General features: G+C 48.5%; 1 protein-coding gene across 2 annotated transcripts in view; it reads left to right on the forward strand.

The window, feature by feature from the left end:
- Positions 1-19,304, forward strand: part of lmtk3 (lemur tyrosine kinase 3) — a 36,216-nt gene extending 16,912 nt beyond the window's left edge. For both annotated transcript variants that reach the window (XM_041231862.1, XM_041231863.1), the window contains 13 exons: positions 269-342; positions 1,109-1,227; positions 1,489-1,576; positions 2,337-2,485; positions 2,662-2,746; positions 5,107-5,228; positions 6,135-6,284; positions 7,094-12,371; positions 13,024-13,202; positions 14,562-14,785; positions 16,272-16,597; positions 17,677-17,785; positions 18,223-19,304. In XM_041231862.1, coding sequence (XP_041087796.1) covers positions 269-342; positions 1,109-1,227; positions 1,489-1,576; positions 2,337-2,485; positions 2,662-2,746; positions 5,107-5,228; positions 6,135-6,284; positions 7,094-12,371; positions 13,024-13,202; positions 14,562-14,785; positions 16,272-16,597; positions 17,677-17,785; positions 18,223-18,359 — 7,040 coding nt within the window. In that variant the 3' untranslated portion in view covers positions 18,360-19,304. The remainder of the gene's footprint in view (positions 1-268; positions 343-1,108; positions 1,228-1,488; positions 1,577-2,336; positions 2,486-2,661; positions 2,747-5,106; positions 5,229-6,134; positions 6,285-7,093; positions 12,372-13,023; positions 13,203-14,561; positions 14,786-16,271; positions 16,598-17,676; positions 17,786-18,222) is intronic.
- Positions 19,305-23,142: the final 3,838 nt, after the last annotated feature.

Here is a 23,142-nt window from a genome sequence, read left to right on the forward strand (position 1 = left end):
TACAGTATTTCATGTCAGATTTAGAAATGTCACGTTTTTAAAATTTTCGTGAAGTATCTGGAGAACTACAAAGCAGTGTGCAATTCGATATGTCAACGCGACATAATTCAGCAGCTTTCGTTCGACTTTATGAAGCAAAATGTGTTATAAAGGGATGGGACTCTTTTGCCAGAGTGGTGGATGTGATGAGGTTGTTTTCCCAGGAATGGCAGAGAAAGCACGGCCTCTTCTCTAACGAGAGCGCTGTGTTTGTGTGTCTCCTGTTCAGATGGGTCCCAGCAAGGATTCAGTCGTCAGAACCTGAGCTACCTGCAGGAGATTGGGGATGGCTGGTTTGGGAAGGTAAGGGGGCTGGAGAGGGACAGTACTGAAGTGTTAGAACAGGTACAGCATTGCCATGCAGGTCGTTTCACTGTTAACTATGCAATGACAACACGACAGGTGATATTGCCGTGATAAAGAAAGGTTTATTTTCAGACGGGATGGCGACAGTACAGTACATCTCAAGCAGTATTGTGTTGCTCTAACTCCAGCACAGAATGAGACCTGAGCCTGCGAGCCACCAACTAACTACCCCAGAGTTACAAACCTCCAAACCTCCAAACTGACCGCTCTACCCACCACCTCATTTTCAGCATGCAAACCACTCAACCGTGCGTGCAATGCAACCAGATGGGCGCTCCTGTCAGCTGTGTGCTGGTCATGGATAAGGCAACATGACTTTACTAACAAACGTATCAATTCATTTTAATTCAAAGCAGTTCTTGTTTTCAAGCTGAAAGGGGGTGAATGACAGAGCAAGCTGCATGCATGCATGCATCTGCTTTAAAATCAAGCTCTTAGTTAACCCAGGTGTTCCTGGGCGTTCCTGTTCCACAATAGCAATGCCTTACCTCTTATTAGCAATATTGTAAAATGTAAAGACTGCTTTAAAACTTTGAAGACCTCTGTCTCCCCCTCCCTCTCTCTTTCTCCTCTCAGAACCAAGACTTCTTCTCTATTGCGAAGGAGCTCTCTCTCAATCTCTCTCTCTCTCTCTCTCTCTCTCTCTCTCTTTCTCTCTCTCTCTGTCCCTCCCTGCCTCACTCCTCTCTTCCCTCCTCTCCAGGTGATCTTGTCGGAGATGTTTTCTGAGCCCAGCCCAGCACAGGCTGTGGTGAAGGAGCTCAGAGTGAGCGCTGGCCCACTGGAGCAGAGGAAGTTCCTGACTGAGGCCCAGCCCTACCGGTGAGTGCCAGTACCCTCATTGCCGGCACTAAGACACCAAAGAGCCCCTTTCATCAAATGCATGTCTGGAAACTCCAAAGCACTCTGTGATTTGTATCGTTTTACCACCTGCACTCATTCAGTTAGTGCTGATTCTGTAGGGTGAATCTGGACTTTTGGCCACAGCTGTATGTGCGTGTGTGTCAGTAACATACCAACCTCTCTCAAGCGTCAACCTGAACCTGTGTTGAACATCACGTGTGTGTCTCTCCTTTCTCCCAGAAACCTCCAACACCCCAACATCCTGCAGTGTCTGGGTCTGTGCAATGAGACCCTCCCCTTCCTGCTGGTCATGGAATTCTGTCAGCTGGTGAGTGACGTTGTTAGGAGAACTGGGAGCGATGAGCATTGATCATCTCCCCCAGTATAGGAACACAGCACTGGGAGTGATGAGCATTGATCATCTCCCCCAGTATAGGAACACAGCACTGTGAGCGATGAGCATTGATCATCTCCCCCAGTATAGGAACACAGCACTGTGAGCGATGAGCATTGATCATCTCCCCCAGTATAGGAACACAGCACTGGGAGTGATGAGCATTGATCATCTCCCCCAGTATAGGAACACACCATCGAATGGATTCATTTTTAAATTATGCATCACCTTGCCTCTCTTGTGATCTCAATATAACACATTTCTCTCTTTTTTTTCCCACTGTCCTTAATGAACCACCATGTAAGAAATGCCACTGGAATTACGGCTGCATATCTTCTGCACTTCCTCTGTGTTCTGAAGTCATTCATTTTCATCTGTTAATTCATGTGGATTTCATAACCTGTATTTATTCCATATTCCGTTGTAACAAATGAGGCTGATCACAAGTATAAGGCAGGCATCAGAATTCATTATGAATTTGCAGCCATAAAATGTTATCTAAAATAACTTCTAAATCATACTTAGTAGACTAGGCAGGGATAAAACTGATATATAAAAAAACATTTTATTTACAGTGAAGTGCGTGTCATGCACATCTACAGCTTGCATCACAGTTGGACGGTATAGCAATGGTGTTGTGTGCTAGATGGTGTTGGACAGACACAGGTCTGACGTTGTCCTCTTGTCCTCGCAGGGTGATTTGAAGCGCTATCTCCGAGCGCAGAGGAGCTCCGACAGCATGACCCCTGATCTTTTGACCTGTGACCTGGTGACCTTACAGCGCATGGCCTTCGAAATTACATCAGGGCTTTTACACCTGCACCAGAGCAACTACCTTCACAGGTACTGTCTGAACACCTTGACCAGAGCAGCGACACACACACAGCTACTGTCTGTCTGTCTGTCTGTCTGTCTGTCTGGACACTGCCTTAAATTTACATTCATAGCCTCTCTCTCTCTCTCTCTCTCTCTCTCTCTCTCTCTCTCTCTCTCTCTCTCTCTCTCTCTCTCTCTTTCAGTGACCTGGCCCTCCGAAACTGTCTACTGACCTCTGACCTCACAGTCCGCATCGGAGATTATGGGCTGTCACACAATCACTACAAGGTACTGTCTGTCCGTCTGTCTTTCTGTCTCTCTGTCTGTCCTTATGCATATACTTGAGTTTTCTTCCACTTTTCCCCCCAAAGTTTGAGCATTTAAAAAAAAATATATAACTACCTAAGGCTGGTCCATGCTGTATTACACTGTGTGGGTGTGCTGTGCTGGTCCATGCTGTATTACACTGTGTGGGTGTGCTGTGCTGGTCCATGCTGTATTACACTGTGTGAGTGTGCTGTGCTGGTCCATGCTGTATTACACTGTGTGGGTGTGCTGTGCTGGTCCATGCTGTATTACACTGTGTGGGTGTGCTGTGCTGGTCCATGCTGTATTACACTGTGTGGGTGTGCTGTGCTGGTCCATGCTGTATTACACTGTGTGAGTGTGCTCTCTGCTGGTCCATGCTGTATTACACTGTGTGGGTGTGCTGTGCTGGTCCATGCTGTATTACACTGTGTGAGTGTGCTGTGCTGGTCCATGCTGTATTACACTGTGTGAGTGTGCTGTGCTGGTCCATGCTGTATTACACTGTGTGAGTGTGCTGTGCTGGTCCATGCTGTATTACACTGTGTGGGTGTGCTGTGCTGGTCCATGCTGTATTACACTGTGTGGGTGTGCTGTGCTGGTCCATGCTGTATTACACTGTGTGGGTGTGCTGTGCTGGTCCATGCTGTATTACACTGTGTGGGTGTGCTGTGCTGGTCCATGCTGTATTACACTGTGTGGGTGTGCTCTCTGCTGGTCCATGTTGTATTACACTGTGTGGGTGTGCTGTGCTGGTCCATGCTGTATTACACTGTGTGAGTGTGCTGTGCTGGTCCATGCTGTATTACACTGTGTGAGTGTGCTGTGCTGGTCCATGCTGTATTACACTGTGTGAGTGTGCTGTGCTGGTCCATGCTGTATTACACTGTGTGAGTGTGCTGTGCTGGTCCATGCTGTATTACACCGTGTGAGTGTGCTGTGCTGGTCCATGCTGTATTACACTGTGTGAGTGTGCTGTGCTGGTCCATGCTGTATTACACTGTGTGAGTGTGCTGTGCTGGTCCATGCTGTATTACACTGTGTGGGTGTGCTGTGCTGGTCCATGCTGTATTACACTGTGTGAGTGTGCTGTGCTGGTCCATGCTGTATTACACTGTGTGAGTGTGCTGTGCTGGTCCATGCTGTATTACACTGTGTGAGTGTGCTGTGCTGGTCCATGCTGTATTACACTGTGTGAGTGTGCTGTGCTGGTCCATGCTGTATTACACTGTGTGAGTGTGCTGTGCTGGTCCATGCTGTATTACACTGTGTGGGTGTGCTGTGCTGGTCCATGCTGTATTACACTGTGTGAGTGTGCTGTGCTGGTCCATGCTGTATTACACCGTGTGAGTGTGCTGTGCTGGTCCATGCTGTATTACACTGTGTGAGTGTGCTGTGCTGGTCCATGCTGTATTACACTGTGTGAGTGTGCTGTGCTGGTCCATGCTGTATTACACTGTGTGGGTGTGCTGTGCTGGTCCATGCTGTATTACACTGTGTGAGTGTGCTGTGCTGGTCCATGCTGTATTACACCGTGTGAGTGTGCTGTGCTGGTCCATGCTGTATTACACCGTGTGAGTGTGCTGTGCTGGTCCATGCTGTATTACACTGTGTGAGTGTGCTGTGCTGGTCCATGCTGTATTACACTGTGTGGGTGTGCTGTGCTGGTCCATGCTGTATTACACTGTGTGAGTGTGCTGTGCTGGTCCATGCTGTATTACACTGTGTGGGTGTGCTGTGCTGGTCCATGCTGTATTACACTGTGTGGGTGTGCTCTCTGCTGGTCCATGTTGTATTACACTGTGTGGGTGTGCTGTGCTGGTCCATGCTGTATTACACTGTGTGAGTGTGCTGTGCTGGTCCATGCTGTATTACACTGTGTGAGTGTGCTCTCTGCTGGTCCATGCTGTATTACACTGTGTGAGTGTGCTGTGCTGGTCCATGCTGTATTACACTGTGTGAGTGTGCTGTGCTGGTCCATGCTGTATTACACTGTGTGGGTGTGCTGTGCTGGTCCATGCTGTATTACACTGTGTGGGTGTGCTGTGCTGGTCCATGTTGTATTACACTGTGTGGGTGTGCTCTCTGCTGGTCCATGCTGTATTACACTGTGTGAGTGTGCTGTGCTGGTCCATGCTGTATTACACTGTGTGAGTGTGCTGTGCTGGTCCATGCTGTATTACACTGTGTGAGTGTGCTGTGCTGGTACATGCTGTATTACACTGTGTGAGTGTGCTGAGCTGGTCCATGCTGTATTACACTGCATGGGTGTGCTCTCTGCTGGTCCATGCTGTATCATGTCAATGCTGTGGCTCATCCTGCTCTCTTGCTTGTCTCTCCAGGAGGATTACTACCTGACCCCTGACAAGCTCTGGATTCCTCTGCGCTGGGTGGCCCCAGAGCTGCTGGACGAGATCCACGGGAATCTGCTGGTCATCGATCAGAGCAAAGAGAGCAACGTGTGGTGAGAGCGCAGCGGAGTTAACCCTTTCACTGCTCCCTCTGGGGCCAGGGGACCACATGCATTCAGCACTCTCTATGGGATCCCAATACTCACACTAACACTGCTGGATATATATCTGGTTGCAAACGTGACCATGTTCACATTGACCTTTCTCTGTTCTTACTTTGGTTCATAGGTGTGGTGTTCCCAACTGTGAGGTTCTACTGCATATTATGTTCTATAGTATAAAATAATCCACTTTTTCTCTATATAATGCAAAACCTGTCATTGCTTATTTGCAATATAATGTGATCAAAAGTTTTGCATTACCCTACAGAATGAACCAATATCGCTTCATAAAGTCGAGTGAAATCTGCTGAATAATGTTACGTTAACATATTTAATGATACATTTTCCTGTGTACTTAACAAAACACTGCCACAAATTGAAAAATCCCTACTCTTGTACTATAATAATAATATCTTTATATAGCACCTTTCACAGTGGACCACTGTCACAAAGCACTTTACAGAGGGAGGCTGTGAACTGTGCATTATATGTAAAGTCACTTCCAATAGGACATTGATTTAATATCTCATCCGCAGGACAGAGCACAAGGAGGTGAAGTGACTTGCTCAGGGTCACACAGTGGCAGGGGTGGGATTTGAACTGGTGACCTTCTGGTTACAAGCCCTGGACCACTGGGCCGCATTGCTTCCATACAGAACTGCTGAGAATGTCTTTATCTCAGTGTGAGCGCTACACTGTCAGTGAAACGATTAGTGGAGCTGCTGTTAACAGGTCCCAATGACGGGGCAACATATAATACACCGCCTCTATAGTGCACCCGCGGTTCTGTGTGTAATACGCGCCCAGGAGCTGAACACACCCCCAGGACCTGTACGGCAGCTGTTTGTATAATTGCAGGTCTCTTGGGGTGACGATCTGGGAGCTGTTTGAATTCGGAGCGCAGCCACACAGGCACCTTTCAGACGAGGAGGTCCTAACATTCGTCATCAAAGAGAGGCAGATGAAACTAGCCAAGCCCAGGCTCAAAATGGCCCGTTCAGACTACTGGTGAGTAGACAACCCCTCTCTCCTGTCCCTCGGCTAAATATGAGTGCTGTCCACACCACAGGTCTTCATGGGTCCACACAGACCCGAGGACTCCAGACACCTACCTGGACGGATTTCAGGTAGAGAATTATTCTGCAGAATTCAGGTCGGGTTTATTTAATGAGTGGTAACATCTTACAGTGTAACCCATCTCCAGAAAAGAATGTTACTGTTAAAGGTAGGTTTTTTTTTGATAATATATCTGTTTTTTACTGTTGGTTAACCACTGCTTTTACTCCTGTCCCTCACTCTTTTTCTCCTCATCCCTTACATCTCCCCTCTCTCTCTCTCTCTCTCCACTCTAACCTCTCTCTCTCTCTATCCCTCCCCTATCTCTTCATCTCCCTTCCCACATCCCTTCCCCCTCTCTCTGTCCCTCCCCCTCTCTACTCACCCCTCCCTACTTCCCTTAACTCCTCCCCCTGTCTCTCCTTCCCTCCTCATCTCTTCCCCTCTCTCTCTATCCCTCACCCTCACCCTTCATCCCTTTCCTACTTCCCTTACCTCCTCCCCCTCTCTCCCCTTCCCTCCTCATTCCTTTCATCTCACCTCTCTCTATCCCTCCTCCTGTCTCCCCTTCCATCCTCATCCCTTCCTCTCTGTCTTTTCTCTCTCCCACATCCCCTCCTCTTACACTTTCATTTCCACCCTGTACAACCTCTTTCTCTTCGCCTTCCCCCACCTCCCTTCTCTCCTCATTCCCTTCCCCCTCCTCTCTCTCTGTCTTATCCCCTTTACCCCCTCCCTCTGTCCCCTTTACTTTCTCTCAGGTATGAGGTCATGCAGTCCTGCTGGCTGCCCTCCTCGCAGCGCCCCCCGGTGGAAAAAATCCACCTCCTCCTTTCCTCCCTCATAGCAGCAGAGAGAGGGATGGGAGCGGTGGAGGAGAGTGATGAGAGCTTCGAGCAGCGCTGGGATTGCCTCCGAGCCGAGCCTCTGAACCGCCCGCAGCAGGACAACAATCTCGCCTTGAACCCTGCCTCCTTCCCCTTGTTGGAGCCAGTGCGGAGCAACACCAGTGGGCAGACGCCCGTCACCATCGACTTAGACGACATCCTGACAGTCACTGAGACCAGCAAGGGGTTAAATTTCGAGTATCTCTGGGAGCAAGCCCGCCGGGGGCGGGGCCACCTCCCTAAGCCTCTCCCGTTTTCACACCCACTCCCCATCGCAAACCCCGCCCACCACGGTCAGATGACCTCCAGAGCTCACAGCCGCCACAGCTTAGACACACCCACCGTGGTGCCTGTCATCAGCGCCCGAAGCCCGTCATTGGCCAGCGAGTACTACATCCGGCTGGAAGAACACTCCCCAAACCCCAACTCCCCACCCCCCACGCACCCTAACGGACTGTCTATAGCCCCGCCTGTTCCAGAAAAGAGGCATTTTATTAAGCTGCAGACTTTCCCGTATGAGCCCCTAAGGGATCATTTTCCTGCTCAGTCCCCACCTCACAGCGGACCGCCCTTGCCTCCCCTCTTCCCGCCCCCTTCTTACCCTCAGTCTACCGATTCGCTGAATGCCAGGATGTTACCTGCTTCAGGCCCTGCTGAACAAGAAAGTAAAGTTACAGCGACAACAAACAGCGACCTGGAACTGACAGAACTGAAGACCACAAACAAAGACCTTGGGCAGAAAATGACTTCAACTGAATCAGCAAAAATACTGACCAGGAAGGCTGTCCCAGTTGAAATAATGACCAACAATGCAGTAGAAATACTGCCCTTAGGGACTGGGTCAGTTAATATAACCCCAAGAGACTATGCAATGGTCAATATAACTCCTGTCAACCAGTCTCTCTTACAAACCGAGCCCAAACCAAGTGGACTGGTTGAGGTAATGCCCAATGAGCGGCCTGCAGAGAAAAGTGGGTGTTTGCCTCCCAGTTTGCCCGAAAAGGGGCGTTTGCTGGACCGGTCTCATCCTAAAAGTGGGCGTTTCCCGGTCCACTCTCCGCCCAAAACGGAGGCTGATCTTCCACAGACCCTTCCTTCTAAATCACTCACAGAAGTAAAAGAGGTTGTAGTCTCAGAGTTATATTTGCATTCCAGACCCCTCCCGCCCCCACCCACAAACCAACCATTACTCCCTCAATCGAAGACCGGATTGGTCAGGCAGGAAGAACGCAGAAAAGGCTCGGAACCGAATTTGCCTTCTGACTGGTCAGCCAGTGGCAGCGTTCCGGAAGTTTACGACAACAAAAGTTCTACGGAAGTTTGGAAGAATTTCAGAAACAGACCTCCGTCCTTCACCGGTTCTGCCGGTCTGAGCGGCTCCTCCGAATACACAGACCCCTTAATGGGGGTGTCCGTCTCGAACTTTGACCTCTTGGCTTTCCAGCGGCAACGCAGGCCTCACGCCGTCCCTCCCTCTCCCTCTCTCTCCCCTTCTCTCCCTCCTTCTTCCCTTGCTCGCACTTCTCCCCCACTTCCTATGCCTCCCTCCACTCGTCCTCTACCACTTCCTCTCTCCCCTTCCCTTCCTCCACCTCTCTCCTCACCTCCCCAGCTTCCTCCTGCCTACCAAGGTAAAATTTCACCTATAATTAATGAGGCCCCTTTAAGAGAGACAGCAACGCACGACATTGAAGACCAGAACATCAGTGAAGTAACAGCTGCCCTGAATATTGCATTTTGCCATTCTCACCTTACAGGAACTCCCAGTTACCCTCTAAGTGTAAAGCCCAACAAGCCTGCATTGACTGAAATAGTGACCACAGAACAAACAACGCCCTCCAAGTCACTAATTAATGAAGTAACACCTAAAAGCTCAGTTCTAATGTCTCTATTTACCGAAGCGACTACCACAGATCCTTTACTGAAAGAAAAAATGACCCCTAGTTCAGCACTGGAGGATATAGCATGCAATATCATGTCCACAGACTCTGTTTTGTCCAACAAGACTTTTTTGACGGACGTGACGTCCGGCGAGTCTGACTGGATGACGTGCGACAAGACTTTTTTGACAGACGTGTCATCCAGCCAGGCCGAATGGATGGACATAATGTCCAACAAGACGTTTCTGACAGACATACCGTCCAACGACATTCCGACCGATAAGCCTGAAAGGACAACGATTGGGTCTAGAGGTTTGACAGACATTCAGTCTCCCTGTCCAGCAGGGGGTGTCCACAAGGACTTGCCGTCAAGGACCCAAATAAAGTCTATAAGATCAACAGTTTTAACATCTGGAGACACTAAACTAGATTCCGGTATTATCCCTAAAAAGACTGTATTCACAGCCATATCCGTCTCCTCTCTTGTGAACAAGATGAGTCTCAGTAGCCCAGTATCGACAAACCCTGAGCCCACAGCTTCTGCAGAGACAGTAATAGACTCTGCATTGAGAGAAATAACATCTGAAGACTTTGTAGAGTTTACAAATCTAACCTCCTCAAAACCGCTTGCGAACGCAGTGAACCTCAAAACAACGCAGCACAATTCTGTAACCGAACCCAGAGAGTTGGCAGACATGAAACACTGCGTTCACACAGATACGGGTTTGAAAGACGCTGTTCCAGAGGAGATCACAGCCTCTCAATCACACAATCCAGGCTGGGACAGACCTGTCTGGACAGAGGCCAGGTGTCGAGGATCTGTGGAAATAGTCATAACACCATCAGGACCCGAGTCTGAAGAATACGTCTTGTCGGAAATCACTCAGAAAGAGTCTGTCATTTTGACAGACGATACACTGACAGGTGTAGCATTAAGTGATTTAGAACTGACAGCTGTCAAATCAAAAGACTGTGCACTGACAGGTGTTAATCCCAGCGAAGGTGTATTGACAGATGCTGAACTGAAAGACTGTGTATTGACAGGTGTTAATCCCAGCGAAGGTGTATTGACAGGCATTGAACTAAAAGACTCTGTATTGACAGGTGCAGAGCACCAGTATTCCCTCTCTCTGACTTCCTGCAATTCCACACTGACAGAAATTCTTCCCAGTACCCTTTTATTGACTGAGGACACAGCCCACACCCCTGGCTTGGCAAAATCACCACAAACAGACACTGCACCAATAGTGGCCAAGGACTCTGTAGAGGTACAGACTGGAATCACTTCTGCACATTCAGCACTAAAAGCGACCGAGCCCACTGCTGTGGCAGAAGCGACTGCGTTGGAAGGAACAAAACAAACCCTGGAGCTGGAAATATCCGATCCTGGGAAGGAAACCGAGTCCGGCAATGCTTCTTCGACCGAACTCTCCCTCCCACTCGCAGATCTGACCCCCTCACAGATTTTGCCGTCAAACCAGCCTGAAAAAGAGCCTGCAGACTCGACTTACATAGCATCAAGCCACCAGCCTGTCGCAGATTCTCTCGGGTTGAAAGCGACCCCATCAGAACAGTCGTTAACAAAATCCCTTAACCTGTCTTTGACCGACGTTGCGTTCCCTAGTTTGACTCCCTCCCAGTCTCTCCTGTTTTTGGATGTTACCCCTTCAGACCAGTCCCTCTCCTTCCCAACCCCCACCGACTCCGGCTTCTCCCCCCTCTCCTCCTCCCTGGACTGCCTGACCCCTGCAGACCCCCCAGAGGGGACTGGGGACTTTCGGATGCTGGGAGCCGACACCCCCCATCGGGACTCTGCCTATTTCTCGGACGGAGAGAGCGAGACGGAAAGGGTGAGGAGTGGAGGGGTGTGGGGGCAGCCGCAGCAGAGAGCGAGGAATGTGCCAGATGATTTCAGCCACTTAACAGAATTGAAATACTTTAAGATGGGAGATCTCTATCTTCCAAGTCAGCCTAGGAGACTCGAAGGGATACTGGAGAACTTTGAGAGTGAGGAGCTTGAGAAGCAAGATTTCCAGGACTTGGAGAACGAAGAAAGCAAAGATCTACTCCAGAACTTCCAGATCAGAAACCAGGAACCGAAAGCGCTTGGGAACTTTAAGAACACTGTAATCGAGAACTATGGTGATACTCATGCAGGGCAGATAGTGTCAGACAGGGTCTGCAATTCAAACAAGTTAGAGACTGTAGATGATACATTCAGAAGGAGCACGCCCCTCCAGGGGCTGCTGAATCGAGAGTCGAAGAATCTTATAGATCCTGCTTGGAACGTGCATGAGAATTTCGAGAACAAGGGTTCTAAGTTCTGTGAGGACATGATCCCAGAGGAAAATAAAAACACCTCAATGGTCAACTTTGTCACCAAAAGTCCTGATCCAAAAATGGATATCAGGGATTCTAGAGTGTTGGACATCCGAGGTTCTAGAGTCTTGGACAGCAGAGGTTCTAGAGGGTTGGACAGTAGAGGTTCTAGACTATTGGAAGGTTACGGACAAAAACAACTTGAAGATGTTGAGCCATCTAGAGATGTCAGGAACACGGATCCTGCATTTCAAGACAGAACAGATTTCAGACAGGACTCGGATATCAGAATACCAAAACACAGATTGCTCCAGAACTGCAGCAGTGGGTATTCTAACAATAGCACCAATTCCGAGACTTCAGAAGAGACTAAATACCTAGAGCATAGCCCCTTCTGGAACTTCGAGAGCAAAAGTCTAGAAATCAGCTCATTTCAGAATGTTGGTGAAAGTGAAATGAAGGATCCTCAAGATCAGAGCTTACTCGAAAACAGAGATCCAGAACGAGATTCACTCGAGAACTTCGAAAACCTGGAGATTTTGTGTTTGGAGCAGAATTCTCTTGAAAACTTAGAAATTATCTCTGGGATGAAAGATCCTAAATTCAAGCTTAGCGATTCCAGTGGCTCGGAGATGAGGGGTCTAGAACAGAACTTATTTGAGGGCTATGAGAAATCACACATGAAAGAAACAGAGCTCTTTGAGAAAGGGGGACATAATGCCTTCCAAATCTCCAGAGATCCAGAACACGAGCGCAGAAACATTGAAGAGAACCGGCCTGAAAATACTCAGAACTTACAAACGTGTGAGTCCACCATTCAGAACACAAAGACCACGGGGGAAAGTTCACCGCCAAGCTCTGAGCTGACCAGAGTGGACGGCAAGAGAGGCCGGCCAGTATCAGACCAGGGGTCGTTGTCCAAAAAACAGGCCAAAAATGGACTAATGATGCAGGTGAGTCTGTTATCGCAGTTCATCACTGTATCTTTGCAATTTTCCACTGGTTACGCTATTCATTTACCATCATGGTTCACTATGTTTTTTAAATATGCTTTACCAGACCTCTCTGTGCTTTGCAATGCTTCCCTATGCTTTACCAGACCTCTCTGTGCTTTACAATGCTTCCCTATGCTTTACCAGCCCTCTCTGTGCTTTACAGTGCTTCCCTATGCTTTACCAGCCCTCTCTGTGCTTTACAGTGCTTCCCTATGCTTTACCAGACCTCTCTGTGCTTTACAACGCTTCCCTATGCTTTATCAGACCTCTCTGTGCTTTACAATGCTTTTCTGTGCTTTACCAGACCTCTCTGTGCTTTACAATGCTTCCCTATGCTTTCCCTTACCTCTCTGTGCTTTGCAATGCTTCCCTATGCTTTCACTATGCTTTATTACACTTTGCTGGGCTTTTCTTTGGTGAACATCTAATAAAAGGGGCTTAATCATTTAAATGTTTGTCTACATGTTTCTGTGTATATTGCTTTCTAGCTGTCTGTCTCCATCTGTCTGTTTAGCTGTCTACCAGGCTGTATGTCTGTCTATCTATTTATATCTCTTTCCACATGTCTTTCTCTCTGCCTCTTGGGTTGTTGTTTGGACTCTGGTGTCAGGTGTGCGAGGAAAGGCTGCAGTTCTCGTTGAGAGAGAATGTGAACCGCAATGTCCTGTCGGGTGGATGCATGACAGAGAGGGTTGAACTGCGACCCTGGGGTCATCCAGGCTCAGTGCCCGCCCTGCCAGCCAAGGAGAGGGCGAGCGAGAAGGAGGGAGAACTGCACGCCAGCCTGAGGTAAGAGCTCACAAGATTATTCCAGGGCTCAGCAGTGAATCAAATGGTTCCCTGAGTGTCTTCTCTGGTTAAGGCACGGCCATGTGATGTGCAGGGGGAGTCATACAGTCAGGGGACTGCAGGGGTCCCCGAGGGTCTCCCTTGGTAAAGGCACGGCCGCGTTGTGTGCAAGGGGAGTCACGCAGTCAGGGGAGTGCAGGGGTCCCCGAGGGTCTCCCCTGGTAAAGGCACGGCTGCATTGTGTGCAGGGGGAGTCACGCAGTCAGGGGAGTGCAGGGGTCCCCGAGGGTCTCCCCTGGTAAAGGCACGGCTGCGTTGTGTGCAGGGGGAGTCATACAGTCAGGGGAGTGCAGGGGTCCCTGAGGGTCTCCCCTGGTAAAGGAACGGCTGTGTGATGTGCAGGGGAGTCACGCAGTCAGGGGAGTGCAGGGGTCCCCGGGGGTCTCCCCTGGTAAAGGCACGGCTGCATGGTGTGCAGGGGGAGTCACACAGTCAGGGGAGCGCAGGGGTCCCGGGTCTCCCCTGGTAAAGGCACGGCTGCATTGTGTGCAGGGGGAGTCACGCAGTCAGGGGAGTGCAGGGGTCCCTGAGGGTCTCCCCTGGTAAAGGCACGGCTGCATTGTGTGCAGGGGGAGTCATACAGTCAGGGGAGTGCAGGGGTCCCTGAGGGTCTCCCCTGGTAAAGGCACGGCTGTGTGGTGTGCAGGGGGAGTCATACAGTCAGGGGAGTGCAGGGGTCCCCGAGGGTCTCCCCTGGTAAAGGCACGGCTGCATTGTGTGCAGGGGGAGTCACACAGTCAGGGGAGTGCAGGGGTCCCTGAGGGTCTCCCCTGGTAAAGGCACGGCTGCATTGTGTGCAGGGGGAGTCACGCAGTCAGGGGAGTGCAGGGGTCCCTGAGGGTCTCCCCTGGTAAAGGCACGGCTGTGTGGTGTGCAGGGGGAGTCACGCAGTCAGGGGAGTGCAGGGGTCCCTGAGGGTCTCCCCTGGTAAAGGCACGGCTGCATTGTGTGCAGGGGGAGTCACGCAGTCAGGGGAGTGCAGGGGTCCCTGAGGGTCTCCCCTGGTAAAGGCACGGCTGCATTGTGTGCAGGGGGAGTCACGCAGTCAGGGGAGTACAGGGGTCCCTGAGGGTCTCCCCTGGTAAAGGCACGGCTGCATTGTGTGCAGGGTGAGTCAAACAGTCAGGGGAGCGAAGGTTCCTTGTCTATGCCAAGTGGCACATCAATGCTGTTTAGTAGAGTGTAAGTCAATAGACAAACGTTTCGGCTGGCGTCTTCTTAAGTGCATTTAGAGAATTGGTTTCGTATAGCTTTATCGGCCTTTATCACTAGAGCTTTTATTTACTCTTGTTTTGTCAGAAGTCAGAGTAGTGATTGGTTCGAACCCACAGCCAATGACATTGCAGAAGAAGACCATAGAGCAAGCCGTGGTGATGAGACAGAGAGAGCACCTGAAGCGAAGGAGGCGTGGACGTTGGAGGAGCCACCAGCTGATGACATCATCAATGGGCCGCCGAAGCTCCTGATTGGCCCAGACCCTGAGACCACACCTCCTCAACCCCAGCACATCCAATCCATGAAAGGTAAGAATTTGTGAGAGAAGCTTGTGTTTACAAACCCAGCCCTCCGACTGGTACCGCCTCCTTAACCATTCCAGATTGCAACTTATTGTGTTCAGTGTTATGGAGACTCCTTGAGCAAAATCTAACATCTAGAGTCACTCTTTAGTTTCGGGGTGATAAAGATCTGACAATCTGAGACTCGCCTTTATACAGTAGTCTCCCCTTATAGGAACACCTCCTAAGAGAACACTGGTTCAAATCTCACTGAGTTTCCAGTCTTGGCTGGGAGGGGCTCAGATCTAGTGTTGGAGATCCAGTGCTTTTCAAGGGGCCACTGTTTTCATATGTTACAAGAAGGCCATCACGGAAGATGAGTTTATTAATTTATCCATTTGCATTTTTTTTTTTAAAAGGCAGACACGCGATGTAGCGTGAATTTTAAATGAACAAATAAAGTCATCTTTTTTAAACGATGTGAAGTGAGTGCTGGTGTTCCTCTTCTAACACGTGGTCGTTCTCTTTGAATAGGGCTGTGAACTGGGATCCCAAGTGTTCTGTGGGGTCAGACGAGCCCTTTCATTATTTACACATCTCGCGATTGCAGCTTTTGTCTAGTTTAACATCCCTCACTGTTTGTATTATGTGGGTTTTTAATGTTGAACTACAGTGTCACTTTCCAGTAGGATTCAGAGTATGTATTGCAGAGTTCAAGGACTCATTAGGGGCTTGTGGCCAAGTGCCCCGCCCCTGTGTGGATTTTGTGTCATGTGTTGCGTGTGGTGTGTTAACGTTGGTGTATAGATATTGGTGCACGGGATATAAATGGGTCTGTGTAGCACGAGTGATTTAAAAGATCTAGTTGTATTTAGGCACTGGGATTGCATTTAAAGTATTTAATAGTATGTGAGCACGGGGTTGAACATATTAGTTCATGTGCTGGGATTGAAGTGAAAGTGAATAATTCATTAGTAATTGAATCCCGGCACAGCTGTATAGATATAGATGCACGTTTCACTCACTCGGGGTTCGGTGAGTGGAGAACGGGAGAGAGAAGGAGAGTAGAACAAAGTAAAATTAAGTAAAATAATAATTAATTAATAACATTTGTTGTTTTGGGCTGGAAGGACCAGCGCTATGCTTGTTCGTTTTGACAGACCATGTTTGCTTTGCCTGTTAGTCCACTGTTTGTTTAAGTCTTTGTCCGTTTTGTTTGCCTGTTTATTTTGGCCTCAAGTGTCATGTGCTGTTTTTGTTCAACCTTTTATTTTTTGTGTGTTAATAAAACGTTGAGCGCAGCCACTGCGTCTCAGTTTCCCCTGCCAGGACTGCCTGTCTGTGTACTCCTCTCTGGCCTGACGTCACCCTTACAGCCAGCCTGTTCACAGGGCTGTACCTACATTAACACAAACATGAGGAGCAGAACAAAAGTGCAGCGCTAACCAGGGAAAAAGACACAGTTCAATCTGCGATGCCTTTTAAACAACTTCCTTCCTGTCTCCCTGTCTAGCGAAGCTGGCCCGTCTCTCGCTCTCCCTCCCCCCGCTCACCCTCGACCTCTCCCTCACCACCGGCCCCAAGTCCTTGTGGGAGAGGGAGCAGGACGAGGAGGAGGGGCCTGGGCGCGGGGCGGGAAGTGACCCGGAGGACGAGGAGGGCGAAGGGGCGGGGCCTGTGATCATCGTCACGGAGACGGAGACGGACAGGCGCCACAGCCTGCGCAGCCTGTTGAAGTCTCCTCGCTCGCTCGAGGAGCATGCTGAGAGGGAGCGGGAGAGGGAGAGGAGGCGCAACGTGTCATTCTTCGACGATGTCACCGTCTATCTCTTCGACCAGGTAAGGCCAGGCTGCTAAGTCTTTGATTGCTGTATTGATTGCTTATTTACTTATTTTGATATCTGTTAATGTTTGTATCCATGTAAAGTGCTTTGGGGCGACTTATCGTGAAAGGCGCTATATAAATCATATTGATTGATTGATTGGTTGATTATTTACATGCACTGCAACAATGGAAATAAAACTCCTATTGCAATATCCTGGCCTGAATATAATGAGAGTCAATGCATAGTTAAGAAAAGGGTACTAATTAAAATTAAACTACTGCATATCAGCAGCATACAGTACTGCATCTGTATCGTCTTCATGTTTGGGATTAGGGTTAGGGTTAAGTACTGGGGTTAGGGTTAGGGTTACTGTGGGCTAGTCGACGAAACACGGAGGATGGAAGGTGCCCACTTGAAGACCCCAGAGATGCACCCTACTTAGCTCAATCCAGACGGTTGTCATGCTGATGCACTGGGGAGACCGCACTGGGTTGATCCCCGGAGCCAGCATCGCAGCCGTTGTGTGCGCTGATGCGCTGGGGAGGCAAAATGAGCTGGTCTTATTAAAGTGAAACCAGGACTGGATCACACTGCTGTAACCAAGCAGACTGATGGCAAATTAAATGTAATCTTAAGAGAGATATTAAATACTGAAAAAAAAAATTGTACAAATTGAACGGGACGGGAGTAGGGAATGGAGACTTTGAAAGGGATCTCTGGGTTGCAGCGGACTAGTCACTGCGGAGAATCAATTGAAAACACAAACCGAGTGTTCAGTTACTTCACCAAAAGCACTGGAATAGAAGACTGGGGAGGTTATGCTAAGATCTATCATGCTTTAGCTAAACCTAGAATACTGTTTCCAGATTTTTGGGGGTTTTTTTTGTGCATGCGAAATGCTTTTGGCTAGATTACCTTAACAAGGAACCAATCCCTCATTAAAGTTTCATTTTAGTAAAACAGTGTGCCACTGCAGTCTACCGTTGCACACCAGGGGGCTCTCTCATTACTCTGGTGCTAAAAAGGGGAAAGACTGCAATTGATTGATTAGCTGTTTGTCTTGCCCCCCCCCCCCCCCCCCCCCCCCCACAGGAAATCCCCACCAATGAGCTCAGTTCTGGCTCCGCCCCGACAAGCCCCTCCCCTTCCTATGACGCAACAGGAGAGTCGGGCTCCAGCGCCTTCCTGGATGACGGATTGGGTGAGTCCTCTGACATCATCAGTCAATTGTGTAAGAGATCTTGTACAGATGAAGGTTGGAAAGGGTTGATAGCAGTAAGGGAGCTGGGCTTTACCAGAAGCAAGGTTTTTATATACAGTAAGAACGATCTGGCATCTCAGATTAAGAACATTGTTCAAACCTGAATATTATGTTGAAACACGGTCAGGCAAAGGTGGGCATGCAGCAGCCCCTGTTCCACAAGCAGAGGAGAACTTGAAGCATGTGTGGGAGCTCCTGTAAATCAAGGACAGTACATGAGGTCTAGAAACAAAACTGCTATTTTTATACCTTAATGTTAAGATCTGGTACCTTTCTCTTTATAAATTTAGAATATGCTTTACAACACGATCTCGACCCTTTTGATGTTCACAACCTGGTGTAAAACTCTTTCCTGCAATTCTGTCTTTCCCCTGCAGGTGGCAGCAGCCTGCAGTGGGAGGATGAGTTCCCAGTGACCGAGGAGGCGGAGCCTGATCTGATCACATCATCCCGCTTCACTGTCATCCCAGCTGAGGACCCCCCCGCTTCGAACGAAGCGGGGCAACTGAACTGAACCGGCCTCGACCTGCAGGTCACCCTGGAGCTGGTTCCTCCTCCTGATTGTGGTTCTCCAGGCTTGTCTCAAATTCTTTCAGAGATTGTAAAGCAGTGTTGCTCCTCTGTCCGCACTCCCAACCTGTTCTTCACACGTATGTCAATTTTAAAACACTTGGTACAAAACTAGGGGAAAGAACCAGTTGACAGCCAGAGGTCACTTAACCTCAGTGTCTTTTGGGATCTTACTGGCAGCAAGGCATGTCAGTCAATAGGGGAAGCTGCTGATACTGACCGCAAAGGAGGCCCTGAATGGGCGGGGACAATTTCACCCTCCAGCTGAAGCACGACTCTAACTGAAAGCAAGGCCTACAAACAGAGATTCCTTTAACCCAGCGCAGCACCAGATATCATGGGTTAAAGTGAAGTTACAGACTTGTATTGCGTCAAGACTTGTATATAGGATACCACTGCATTCGAGAGAGGACTGAGAGATGAAAGAACTCTGTTTAATTGAGCAGGAGAAGCTGTTTGCTAAATAACCTGGTAATCTTAAATAGATCATCGTCCTCACTCGAAATTCACCCCGAAAGCAGCTTCGAGGATCATCTGAACCTCTTGCCGTTGCCCATACTGTGTTGCTTACAGTCATTCTAAATGTGTGTCCTGTTGCCACAATACTGAGAATCTATATTCATCCTTTTGCTCGAAATCTACCTTTCAGCTTGCCTGGAGAATCCTAAAGGCCAACTGACCAGCCTTCCCGGTCCATTCGCATGATGACCTTTCAGTTAGCCCCGCCCACTCTAGATATTCCTAGACCAGGGATAGGCAGCCTTGCCTCTTCCAGTCCATTCCACTTCAGGACTTCAGACCTTTAACCCTTCGCAGAGTAAAACAGGTTTAAAAGGCATCGAATCGCAAAAGGACACTCAGCACTGCATCTCCAGCCAAGCCCCACCCCTTGTTCTCTGTATTTATCACATCTCTCTTCAGAGTCGTGCATACTGATCAATCCTCTCCTGATCACTCGATTTATCACCAAACTCCTCAATAATGCGATCCCAGTCATTATTTTATTACTGTAACATCTCAAAAAGCTCAGCCAGTGTCTGTGATATTCTTTGAGCGCTGGATGCAGAAGCAGCTGCCTCCTTTGTTTGAGTCTGTGTTATCTCTGTGGTGCAGGGGGAGGGGCTATGAAATACGCCCTTTTTTCGGCTCCTATGGGTCTCACTCGGCTATTGAAAGGTTTTCTCTGCTTTTTCCGGAGAAAAAACGACTAGAGACCTGTGCTTGACGTCTATTTGTCGGACAGGGTCCAGATATCGGACTGGAAAGGGAAAATTGTAACGTCGGACCTGGTCCGACACAGGACCGCAAAGGGTTAATGATATAATTAACCTCCAACAGGGTCAATGAACTAATTAGAGGTCTGGTGGGAACAAAGTCAGCCAGTGGAATGGATTGGAAGAGCCAAACTTGCCTACCCCTGGTCTAGACAGAGTGGGAAAGACCACGCTGTCACACGGTTTGAGTGGAATGAGGGAGGCGGTTTGACGACAAGCTCGAAGGCTCTGAAACGCACAGTGCCGTACGCGTTTGAAGAGGGGGCAGGGGGATTGAAAATAATAATGTCTTACACTTTGTCATTGTGTTTTGATCTCCTTGTGTTCAGGCTAATCAGAATCACCATTTTCTGTTGAACCCAACATTGTGAAATAGCACAGTCCTTATAAAACAGTCCCACAGCGAAAGCATAGCCACGTGTAACAAGCACAGTGAAAGCATGGTAAAGCATAGGGAAGCATTGTAAAGCACAGAGAGATCTGGTAAAGCACAGGGAAGCATTGTAAAACACAGAGAGGTGTGGTAAAGCACAGGGAAGCATTGTAAAACACAGAGAGGTGTGGTAAAGCATAGGGAAGCATTGTAAAGCACAGAGAGGTATGGTAAAGCGTAGGGAAGCATTGTAAAGCACAGAGAGGTATGGTAAAGCGTAGGGAAGCATTGTAAAGCACAGAGAGGTGTGGTAAAGCATAGGGAAGCATTGTAAAGCACAGAGAGGTGTGGTAAAGCGTAGGAAAGCATTGCAAAGCACAGAGAGGTCTGGTAAAGCGTAGGAAAGCATTGTAAAGCACAGAGGGGATGGTAAAGCATATTAATAAACAAACCAGGGTAAACTGTGGTAACTGCACAGTATAACCACGGGGAAAGCACAGGAGTAAAACTGAAATGATACAGTGCACGAATACAGCGATATACCTAGGTTGACATGTGCATTCGGTACATGGTAATCATTGATAAACGAGCTTTCCATGGCATTGCATCCGTGTTGCACGCTTTCCTCGCCGTTCCGTGATGATCGCCGCCATCGCGAGTCTTCCCTGTTGCAATCGCTCAGGCGCCGCGCTTCCCTGCGTGAAGCTTACACTCGGGGTTCAGGATGTGCTCTTCGGTTCTAGTTGGGTCGGGGCTCCAATTCCATTTTAAAATCAGCAGGCACTGTTGCTTCTACAGGGGACCCTGCCAGCCAGGCGCCCAGTGAGCTCAGAGCGGACACCTGCGGGGCTGGCCTTTGTCCACCAGAGGGCGGTAGCTCGCCGACACACGCTCTCGAGTGCCTGGGTGTGGAAGAGGATGCTGGCTCGGTCATGGGTTCGGAGGATGCCCGCTCCTGAGTTGTGTGGGGAATCCCTGTAGGACGTAACTGGACATTCTAGACTGGGGAGAGAATTGGGAGTATAATATATATTATATATATATATATATATATATATATATATATATATATATATATATATATATATATATATATAAACACCTCTCACAGAGGACCACTGTCACAAAGCGCTTTACAGAGGCAGGCTGTGAACTGCGCATTATATGCAGAGTCACTTCCAATAGGACGCTGGTTTAACATCTCACCCGTAGGACGGAGCACAAGGAGGTGAAGTGACTCGCTCGGGGTCACACACAGCGAGCCAGACAGCGGCACAGCTGGGATCTGAAGTAGTGCTCAACTCCAGTTCCGATTCCTTTCATTGCACAAACAAGCATGTAACTTGTCGAACATTTAGACAGCCGGACAGCTAATTGTACAAGTTGTATACGTGTTTGACAAGCTTTAAAACTGTTTGCTGTGTTGTAAAAGGAATTGCGATTGATTAAAAGAGATTTGGTATTGGAACTGAAAAACAGGAAATGACCCCAACCCTGCCTCCTGTAGATATATGAAACTTAGGCTAGATGAGCCAAAGTGTCTTTGTGTTAGTAAGCACCAGCGCCACCTAGTGCACAGCGAGTGTATTGCCAGCACAACAAAAGGAAACTTGATCCAAAGTGACAGATCACCAGACACACTTTGGCTGTGTAGCCTGTGTTGCACATGTCTATTGCAGACTTGAAAGCACAGCGTTTGATTAATTGCTCCGAGAAGCGCTCAGAGCGACTGCAAACACAAATCGCCCGAATGTTAAAGCTGTCTTTACCGGAGCTCTCCCCTGGAGGCGTGTCAAGCAGCCTCCCTCGTTTCGCGCAAATCACGTGACAATGTGACCTCACAACTCTGCCTGTTTTCTATGGTAGAGTAGGTGGGGCTAATTGAAAGGTTGTGATTTGAATGGACTGGGGATGGCTGTTCAGTGCTGGCATGTAGGATTCTACAGGCAAACTGAACGGAAGATGATAACTCCATATGGGAGCAACAGAACCACTGTGAATGATTGCGAGCACCATAGTAAAGGAAATGCAATGCAATGATGCAGCAGTTTATCTGTAGCGTTGGGTTTGAAATATGACATATATATCATAAAATAATGAAGACTAACGGAGAAAAATAATTGAAGAACTATGTGATTCTCATCACGTTACAAGAAAACCAGTGATCCTGTTAATAAAGCTAATAAGAGGTGAGAGAATGGATTTTAAAGATGGTCAGCGCTCCTGTAAAGGGAGGGGCCAGTGATCCTGTTAATAAAGCTAATAAGAGGTGGGAGAATGGATTTTAAAGATGGTCAGCGCTCCTGTAAAGGGAGGGGCCAGTGATCCTGTTAATAAAGCTAATAAGAGGTGAGAGAATGGATTTTAAAGATGGTCAGCGCTCCTGTAAACGGAGGGGTCAGTGATCATGTTAATAAAGCTAATAAGAGGTGAGAGAATGGATTTTAAAGATGGTCAGCGCTCCTGTAAAGGGAAGGGTCAGTGATCCTGTTAATAAAGCTAATAAGAGGTGAGAGAATGGGTTTTAAAGATGGTCAGCGCCCCTTTAAAGGGAGGGGTCAGTGATCCTGTTAATAAAGCTAATAAGAGGTGAGAGAATGGATTTTAAAGATGGTCAGCGCTCCTGTAAAGGGAGGGGTCAGTGATCCTGTTAATAAAGCTAATAAGAGGTGAGAGAATGGATTTTAAAGATGGTCAGCGCTCCTTTAAAGGGAGGGGCCAGTGATCCTGTTAATAAAGCTAATAAGAGGTGAGAGAATGGATTTTAAAGATGGTCAGCGCTCCTTTAAAGGGAGGGGCCAGTGATCCTGTTAATAAAGCTAATAAGAGGTGAGAGAATGGATTTTAAAGATGGTCAGCGCTCCTGTAAAGGGAGGGGTCAGTGATCATGTTAATAAAGCTAATAAGAGGTGAGAGAATGGATTTTAAAGATGGTCAGCGCTCCTGTAAAGGGAGGGGTCAGTGATCATGTTAATAAAGCTAATAAGAGGTGAGAGAATGGATTTTAAAGATGGTCAGCGCTCCTTTAAAGGGAGGGGTCAGTGATCCTGTTAATAAAGCTAATAAGAGGTGAGAGAATG

The sequence above is a fragment of the Polyodon spathula genome, chromosome 29 (assembly GCF_017654505.1).
Source record: "Polyodon spathula isolate WHYD16114869_AA chromosome 29, ASM1765450v1, whole genome shotgun sequence".
In the NCBI taxonomy this organism is placed as follows: Eukaryota; Metazoa; Chordata; class Actinopteri; order Acipenseriformes; family Polyodontidae; genus Polyodon; species Polyodon spathula.